The 10,214-nt window shown below is 48.0% G+C and overlaps 1 protein-coding gene across 1 annotated transcript; it reads left to right on the forward strand.

Moving 5' to 3' along the window:
• Positions 1 to 5,232: 5,232 nt before the first annotated feature.
• Positions 5,233 to 7,290, forward strand: LOC116204540. The gene has a single exon (XM_031536682.1). It carries the CDS (start codon positions 5,233 to 5,235, stop codon positions 7,288 to 7,290), a length of 2,058 nt encoding a protein of 685 aa, XP_031392542.1.
• Positions 7,291 to 10,214: the final 2,924 nt, after the last annotated feature.

The raw sequence follows: 10,214 nt of genomic DNA on the forward strand, positions 1-10,214 counted from the left end.
GCTGACAACCATTAAGGTGCATGCTCAAAACATTCTAACAATTTAACTAGATCCAAATTAATTATTGGTTATTCCAAGATTATAAAAAAAAAATTTAGGGTGAATTTGACCGCCATATGGAGCTTCAAGCCTTCAAGGCTCAAGCGGCATATGGGGGACTAATGAGTGTGCACAGCTAGCTAGCTGTATATACACGTCCAAAATATTCGATGAATAACAACTAATTAGAATATTTATAAATGAAAATCTTTAAAATCTTTATAGAACGAATTTTCATTTACAAACATTTTAATCGAATACTATTTATTCAAGTAAATAACTAATATTCAGCCAATATTTGTTTGTATGCATGTTGGCGTAGTTAAAGTTTACTCATGTCAACCTTTTATTGTCTTGGAGATAAAAAGTTTCCATCTCTGCTCAATCATTTGCTCCAAACAATAACTTTCCTTTTATGTTTCGAATAAACATAAAAGTAACCATTTCATTCGTGCGTTACAAGGGATTATTATTCGTGATAAAATTTAGAATATTTTATTATTTAATTTAAATTTGATTTTAAACATAGATAATATATTTACCATTACAGAATCTAGTCTTAGAAAATCTTGAAGTTACTTTTTTCATCGGAAAATAAAACTTAAATATTTTCGGTGTGAATCTTGATATCCCGAAACTCAATTAGGCACTAATTAATCCTGTCGAGCCGAGTCGACTCACTAAGGAGTAAAACTCTCCTAATATAAATTTTTTGCATTCACAAAGATTCGAACTTGAGGTATTGCTTAAGCGAAACAAATACCGAACCGCTTGAACAAACCCACATTGGTAAAATTGAACTTAAATTATTTAAGATATCACTGTACATAGAGTTCTCCCAGTAATCTTTAAGGCCTTGTTTGGCAAATGAGTAATTTTTTTAACTTTACTCTACTTTAACTCAATTTATCTTCAATTCAAAAACACAATTATTACTTTTTCTTCATTTTTTAATTTTTTATCTTAATTACCATTCAATTCAATTTTTAATGTTAAATTCTCTCAACTATTCATTACTTTTTTCTACAATTCAATAACACAATCATTATTTTCTCTCAACTATTCATTAACTTTTTTCACTTTTTTTCACTTTTTCTCATAATTCAACAACACAGTCATTACAATCCCAAATAAATATAATTATTTATTGTTGGAATGGAGTGGAGCTAAACTCCACTCCATTTCCAAACAAAGCCTTTCTTATGAATTTAATATAGTAAATTCATGAGACGTTCCCTACTAAAATAATTTTTTTGCCATCCCATAAAATACTTTAATTATATGAAGGTAATAGCCAATTTATACATTGTGCAAAGTCAGTAAGAATATTAAATTTATAAAATTTACAAAGATACTTGTCAGCACCCCATTTTGGTCCACCCTAGCCAAAGGATGGAATTTTCATTTATTTTAAAAAAAAATCTCCCTCTCTCAAAGGGTCAAACCGGTCAGATCGCGTCAGACCGGTCACATCGCATCAAACCGATCAGATCGCGTCTGACCAGTCAAATCGCGTTAGAAATTCTGACGCGGGTCAGAACTTTCTGACCCTTTCATTTTCGCCCCTGCTCTTTATTTCTTTCCACTTCGCCCCTTCTTCTTTTCTTCCTCTTCCTTTTCGCCCCGCCATTCTTTCATTCTCTTCTCTTCTCCCCCCTCTTCTTCTCCCCTTCTTTCACTGAAGTCCCTCTGTCATCTCCGACACACCGCGGTCGCCCACCCACCGCGACGGCCTGCCACCACTGACACGCTCGCCCGACACGCCACCGCTCGCTTCCCCTGCACGCTCCCCTACCGCTTTCCCTCTCTTTCCGGCAGAATCCCGCAAGAAAAACCCCGGGACCCCCGACTTTCGGAGGGGCGGACGCTCTCTCGCTCTCCCCGGACCCCCGACTCTCGGACCCCCGAAAACGCTCGGGATTTCTCGGCTCTTTCCGAAATTCCTCCCGGAAACGGACTCGCGACACTCCCCGGAAGAAAAACCCCTCTACTTCTCCCTCTCGATCCCCCCGATTTCCGGCGATTGAGCTCGGAAATATCTCGCCGGAAAATTCAAAAAAAACCTCGTCGAATCTCGAAAATCTCCTCGATCCCTAACCAACCCGAGCTTCGTGACGCTCCCCCGAGCACGGCGTAACCCTGGCGGTGCTCGCCGCTGCCTCCCGCGCCGTCGCCGCGGCGCCCAAGGGTGGAAATCGCCACCCGCGTTCGCCGGAAAACCTCCTCTCCGCCCATCGTCATCTTCTCCGGCGTTCTCTTCCTCACGGGCTTGGCCCATCTCTTTGTTTGTGCAGGTCCAACCCAGTTGAGTCGGCCCAGCCCGTTCGATCCGGTCCAATCCAGCTGAGGTGATCCGACCCAGTTTGCTCGACCCGTTCCGCCCAGCCTGGAATTCGACCCGGTCCGTCTGCACGCACGGCCTAACTCCCTCCGAGGCCCAGCTTGCCCGTTGCTTCGGCCCAGCCGCTGCCCCTTCGCGGCCCAGTTCGCCCGCGCCTGGCCCAATTCGCTCGCGCTTGGCCCAGCCTACCGGTCCAGTACCCTTCCAGCCGATCTGAACTGTACAGACCGCCTCCTGCCAGTCCGACCGCCATATTTCCGGTTTGAACCGGTACTAGGTATATTATTCCGACCTAGTGGCATGCATAGGACTCAATTAGTGAATAAATTCGATAATTGCGATGATAATTTGTAATTGTTGTGTTAGAAAAATTTAGAAAAAAATTTGAAAATAAAGAAAAGAATGACCAAAAAATAAAATAATTGTTGTTTTAATTAAACCAACAAAAGCACGAATTGGAATATTTTAACTGCTCGACATTAAAACCGGTTGTTTGAAGCGAGAACAAATTCACACGAACCAATCTCATGTTCACTCGGCTTTAAGAGAATTAAATCGATTAAATACATCAAAATTGGTTTAATTAATTATTCGGACTTAAAATTGACAAAATTAAATTCCGCCGTGACTGATTTTGCTTGTTCATATGTACATGTGAATAATTAGATACGCTTTTGATCGAAATCCCGCACGAATTGGCTAATCACGTAAACACGACATTAAAAGACACAACTCTCTGTTTTCTGTTTATTTATTGCAAGTCGAGCCCGGATCTCTAGGAATACGATATACACAGGGTCCAACACCCTCTTTTGTCAATCACGGGGTCCAACGCCCCCACACACCTAGCGCGCGTAACCCGAGTGCGGAATCGGGTCCTGTTTCGACTTACTGCTACGCTCTTAGTAGTGTCTATGTGGAAGACGACTCGGATCGAGTAACTAAGTCGCGGCCGGACATGACCCGGGAGCTCGACCGATCCTACGGCTATCAAGAGAGTCACATGATTCTTTCGCCATCTGTTGGTTCGGTTGGACCCGACCCCCGGCTCTCTGAGCCCGCGTTGCTTTAATTTCGGTCTCGGTTACCCAAACCACACGGTGAGCCGCGAGTGGAATAATAACCGAACGCGAACCGACCGGGATTCAATCGTTGTAATTTGTATTTTATTTATTTGAGAAAACAAAGTAAGGATTTATGTTGTACATTTGTTCATGTAAGAATTCCGGTCGGAGAGTAGATGGTTGGAGTGTTTCTTCGAATTTACGGTGTCAAAACGCGTAACATGAGCGGAACTTAATTAAGCGGTAATTAAATTAAAACGGTAAACTTAGACAAGCTAGAATACCGATAGGGCGTGCGAGATATAGGCTCGCATGTAACAGAACCCCCGAATTCGGAACCTCGGGTTTCGTAGACCACATGCCTTAGCAATTAGGTGTACCCTGTACCCCTAGACCCGGGTAACTTGCCGGCCCTCGACCTCCGGGTCGTAAAATGGCAAGTGGCGACTTCTTCTCACGTGCGTCCGTCGCGCGTCCCCGGGAAGGTGGACACTCCCAAGCCGCGTTGCATAGGAGCGCGCACGCCTGCCCCGACGAGACGAAATTCGGGTGCGCACAGCTTGGCGACTCTGTTGGGGACACTTAGAGGGTTCGGGCTCGTTCCCGCTTGCTTTGTTTGCTTGTTTATTTACCGCTTTCCGCATTTTCTGCTTATCTACTTTCCGCACTTTTATTTCCCGCACATGCATTTCATATCATACTAGCTTCTAGGTACCTATGGGTCGCGTCCCACGACCGGTAATAGGAGCATAGGTTAGATAGGGGTTCCGAGTAAGGGTACGTCGCACGGTTGGACCGTCGATTGGGGCCCCAAAGATCCCCGCTCGATTTCAAGGAATTGATACCCTTGAGTTGGGAGCCCCCATCCTTACGTAGCACGGTCCTTGTAACACTAAAACCATGCATTCTGCAGGAGCTCCATGCCATCCTCCAACCCGGCTTCGACGAACAGTCCATCGAGTCGACCTGCGTGCCAATTTGAATCCTTTTCTGTTTCAAGAGCGATGTACTTATACCTTGTAACATGAATTAAGCCGTGGGCATTTACATTTTCGCAAACATGCATCATGAAAATGTTCAAAATTAGGATGCCATTCGCATTGATAAGTTTTAAGTCGATCTTCCTTTCATCTTGGTAAAGGATGCCGCACTTGGTCTCTTGATTCGCGTCTCGACAAAGTCCGTCTGCACACGAGGATCCCACCGAGTCTCCGCAAACCAAGATCGACACACTTGCTAGGACATCCCTCACTCCAGGCACAACCATCATGGTATTTTCATCAACAGCAGAATCGATAACCTTCGCCGGTAAACTGATGAGAAAGATGAGGAACTCACCGACTAACCGTGACTTCTGGAGGGAGCTCTCCCGGACCCGCACCAAGCTACAGAGACACGATCAGAAGCTCGCTTGAGCGAACACCTCCCAGGAGAGGTCTAGGAAGAGGGCTTGTGGAAGCCTTCACATGCACCTTAGGATAGTCTTTACCAGGCCCTCGCCTAGAACCGGTGCTTTCCATGGAGGTGGTCGCTCGCACCCCGAGCGCGGTGGAAGATCGATTTAGGGTTTGTTTTTCAAAATTACATTTATTTTCGAACCCCGGGGATCAATGCGAATGACGGCATTAGCTTTTAAAATTCATGCATCTCATACACCACATCTCTCTATATTTGTTCTGTACATTTATATAATTAGCAGAACTCGCTCGCGTTGCAACTTACAAACTTGTGGGACGCAGGTAACCATAACTAGCGCCACATCGTTATCCCACTCGTCGGCAATTGAGGATGGCGCAAAACAACCAACCCGCTAGTTTCGAGGAAAGCATTCCACCAACGCCGGTCTATTCTCAGCCGCTCATGACTCATGCACCGCTACCACCAACCCCTGCGGGCGCGCCTCCGACACACTCGGGAGTAGTTCCGCCACCAGTCCCATCGCCGGAAACTCGAGCACCGTCCACCTCCACTGATGGTGCCCGCATCGTCACATTGGAAGGCGACATCACCACATTGAGGGGTACGATCAACCAGATGGCTGCTGACATGGTCGAGCTCATGGCCTTGCTCAAGGGCCCAAACCGCGCCTCCTCAAACTCTACTCCGCCTCCGGGGTACGGGCCAACGGTCGACCCAAACCCTTGGGTCTCGCCGACCCATGCTCCGGAAGGTGTTGAAGCACCTGCAATACACGCACCGACGGGTCACCCGGCCAATGTCCCTCCGCCATCGGTGACTCTCTCGGCGGTCATTCCTCCTCCACCGTCGGATCCGACCACTCTTGTACCGCCGCCGATGTCCATACTGGTTACGGCTCCTGTTTACGCAGCTCCTCCGCCGATGGTCTTCCCGGTACCAAACCTCCACGCTCCCGTTTATACATCCGAGCCTCTCGCATTCCCAGCTCCACAACCCTATATCAGCTTCTCCTACCCAGCACCACCTCCCGTAAATATTCCTGTCTCTGAACCAAACACGCCAACTCAGGCGGCCTTCGCAGCTCCACCAACAAATTGTCTCCTAGAGACGGAGGTCGAGCAGGAGCAGAGATTTTTGAAGATGGAAGAGAACATCAAAGCCCTACAATCAGGTGGCTCCCGCCTCGATGCCGGTGATGGCGATTGGAGTCTTTTCTCGGCTATGCGGCTACCCCCGAAGATTAAGGCGCCTGAATTCCAAAGGTACCATGGCACGACCGACCCTCGTCACCATCTCCATCACTACAGGGGAAAGATGTTGCAGTACTGGGACTACGAAGAGTTCGTCATCCACACGTTCCAGGACAGTTTGGCGGGAGCGGCTCTTGACTGGTACATGTCACTGAAAGCCGCGGATATCCCTACATGGGCGGACCTATCGGGCAAATTCATCGACCAGTACAAGTACTGTGTAGAGACGCCCCCGACCCTGTTGGAGCTCAGTACAATGGAAATGGCCGAGGACCAGGGCTTCGAGGCCTACGCAGTGAAGTGGCGGGCTAGAGCGGCGAAGCATGTCCCCCCAATCAGTGAAGCACAGCAGATCCAGTTATTTCACTCCATTCTCACAAAGGCCTACTACTTGCACCTATTGGCCCATACTTCCTCATTCTCCAGTCTGATCGATGCTGGGAAGAAACTTGACATGGGCATCAAGCTTGGGAAGATAGAAGGATCGACCGGAAAGGAGGGGCAGTCATCCAAGAATGCCACTACTGCGCCATCACCAACGAGTAACAAAAAGGGCAGAGACGCGTCCGTTAATGCCGTCAGCCTTGGACGCCAAACCCCCATGCAGTACCAGCAGCAATACCCGGCCCTGCCGATTAACTACTCGACGCCACCAGCTTATCCTCCGCCACGGGCCCCGCAACCATACGATCATAATTACGCGCCTACCCCTCACTGGGCATCTCCAAATAGGCCCCTAACTTTAGGAGTTCCGCCATCGGCTCAAAGAGCCCCAACTTTGCAACCTCGACAAGGAGGACAAGCTAGGCCGCGTCTGCAATACCCACCTTTTCTGGTTCCCCAGTCACAAGTCTATCGCCAACTTTTGGCAGCTAAGGAAATTAGACCCGTGGCCCCTCATCCTCAGTTCAATCCTGCGAATCAAGATCAGAATCTCCATTGTGAATACCATATGGGCGCTCCGGGCCACACTACGGACGATTGTTATACCCTCCGGGGCAAATTGCAGGAGATGATTGAGAAGAACCGACTCTCTTTCAATGAAGTCAAGCCACCAAATGTCCAGGCTAACTCCCTCCCCGACCATGGATCAAGCTTTGACGCGGCTATCAATCTGATAGGTATTTGCCCTAGGGGCAAGGACAAGGCCGAAGAGGAAAAGCTGATTTTCCCATGAGACTACCTACATAAAATGTTCCCTACGTGCAGTCAAAACTATAAGCCGCACGGCGGAAGAGGGATTTTTTTTTTGTTGTAACGCAAATGCCGATCTTAATGAAAATACCTTCGCATGTTTTTGAAATCGTCGCATCTGTACATTCTTTCTCCTTATTTATTTCAAGCACTTTCGCCTGCTGAAAATAATTATTTTCATTGCTAGGTTCCACTCAAACGCAACCAACCGACACAGTGACCTGTGTTATTCCGAGCTGCGCTTTTGAGATGCCGACCCACCCACCGTGGTGGATACTAACCAACAGAAGGGGAACCATGCGCCTTGCAAATACACATTCCTCCCTAAACTCGCTCTTTACATTTATCTGAATGCATTCCCAGACGGACTCCTCGCTAGAAAGGGGCATTAGGACAGTTCTCAGGACGCCCTATAAGTTCTTTCGAACCTGTTCGATTCGCATGTCCACATAGGACCCGGTTCCTCGATCTTTAGGACGGCTGCGTTTACCTACCCGTGTCGGAGGAAAGTACACTCATGCGGTCCCCGGCCACCTTCTAACCACTTCAGTGTGGTGATAACTAATTTCCCAGGAACGAATGACCCCCACGCGTGGCACCCATGGGCCACGCGATGGACAAAGGGATTTCTCATGGGTCCGCTCCACATTTCTTACCACACATTCCACCGCATAATTGCCTGATACATCACTTCCTTTGTCGTATTTCACAGGGACACGCAGGTCACAGGCAAAGAGCGATACGCGGGTTCACACCTCCTCGAGAACTCTATCGGGCCCTTCACCCTTTTACTTCGATAGGGAAAGGGTCCGACCATGAGGTACCCCCCTACGAAGCCGAAGACGAGGACAATCGAGCGAATCACTCAGCATCAATGCGACCGTCTTCCTCGAACATCCGACAACTCCAACAGGCACGCACTGTAAGAACAGCAAGAAACAATCGGGGATATCGAACCAGGAGCCTGCCACGGGCCAGTTTAACAAATGAAGACCGGGGCATCCCCATCTAACATTCGTATAGGGGCAACATCAGTTGTTTATTCATGGAGCAGTCCCGCATTTTCTTTTCTTAGACAATAAGGGAAGTTCACTTGTAATGCTTGCAAGGGCAAATGACACGAAGGTCGGCTTCCGAGTGCATAAGAGTCAAACTTCCAAGAAAGTCAGTCCTCACAAAATAGGGCTAGCAACATACAACGAGTCTCCACGAGGCGAAGCACACTAAAGCGGCCTCGGCGAGGCAAGGTTGAGGAGTTTCAAACAAAGACACGGGGCACAAAACAAACCTCAACTGCAAGAAAAAAAAACAGAGCGAAAAGAAGCGAAAAAATCGCCAAAGAAGAGAGAGAGAAAAGACGCGGGAAAAACCCGCCAATGAACAAACAAGGCAACGCCGACGTTCACCAAAAGCACCGGTACCGCCAATTCAAAAGCAGTCAATAAACCCCGACAAAACAAAAGGGGAAGCAGCAGACACCACTCCTCGACGGAGACAGAAGACAATGCACTCGGAGGTCGAATCATTTGAATCCTTCGCCCTTGCAAACTCGAGAGACAAAAGAATCGAGCCCGCTAGGTCGAAAACCCCTCGGGGCGACCTAGGCAAAAGTTAGGGTAAGAGAGAGGCACGATTGAAAATCCCGAGGTGGGCAGTCGTGGCAAAAGGAGAGCTTATCCCCTTTAGGTTAAGAGGTACGGCCCCGAGGTGGGTGACCGTAGCAAAAGGAGAGTAATATGAGAGATAAACAAAACAGTCACCCTAGGCTCTCACACACTGCGCGGACCAGGGATCCCCAAGGGAAATGGCCAGGTTATCTACTCCAACGCGATTCCCGATCGGCTCTCCTACCAAACTCAACCGTCCAAAGCGGATTTTTTCTCAAGCACAGTGGGCGACCAAGCACGCAATCCAAGCAGTTCAAGACAACCAACACCAACGGAAGGACGTAAGAGAAAGGAGGTACATCTCACTGAAGGCGAGAACCCGTGTATCCTTTTAGCTTGGGGCAACGTGCTCCCCAAGCTTTCTCTTTTCTCCATGTCATTTACATAACTCCAAATGGGTCACAGCCGCCCTTCAATTGGCTACTACAAAGTCAAAATCCCAGACATTCCTTTCCGGGAGTCTAGTCATAACACTCTGGGATGACTAGGCCGAGGTCTGATCAAATTTGCACAGAACTCCTCCATGTGGGTCACAAATGTAGCTGCCCTGCGCTACCCTGACGAGAAGGGTCCTAAACCGATGAGCGCGTCGAACAGTCCATAGAGTCGCTAGCATCACTAAGGACGTCTTAATATATCCATGCATGGCTGGCAAAAACCCCTGAAGGCCTCGTATTTATCAAAGCAAAATTCTTCACGGGTCACCTAGGGGACCCAAAACTGAAGCATCGTGCGTCACAATGACTTTATCTTCATAGCATTGATATGCCCATACATCTTTAGTAAGTCACTATCACTTGCTAATGATGTCAGGATCACAGATACCAAGCGGCAAGAACAATGACAGACTCTGATTCCCGGTCTCACGGGATACGTAGGCGCTCACTCTTATGCAGGGCCAAGTCCCGTCTTTACTTTTATACAGGGCCGAGTCCCGTCCTCACTTTTATGCAGGGCCAAGTCCCATCATTACTTTTTTGCAGAGCCGAGTCCCATCTTTACTTTTATGCAGGGCCAAGTTCATCATTACTTTTTTGCAGGGTTGAATCCCATCTTTACTTTTATGCAGGGCCAAGTCCCATCATTACTTTTCTGCAGGGCCGAGTCCCCTCTTTACCTTTTTTTGCAGGGCCGAGTCCCATCTTTACTTTTATGCAGGGCCGAGTCCCATCATTACTTTTCTGCAGGGCCGAGTCCTCTCTTTAACTTTATGCAGGGCCGAGTCTCGTCTTCACTTTTA

The sequence above is a fragment of the Punica granatum genome, chromosome 1 (genome assembly GCF_007655135.1).
Source record: "Punica granatum isolate Tunisia-2019 chromosome 1, ASM765513v2, whole genome shotgun sequence".
Lineage (NCBI taxonomy): Eukaryota > Viridiplantae > Streptophyta > Magnoliopsida > Myrtales > Lythraceae > Punica > Punica granatum.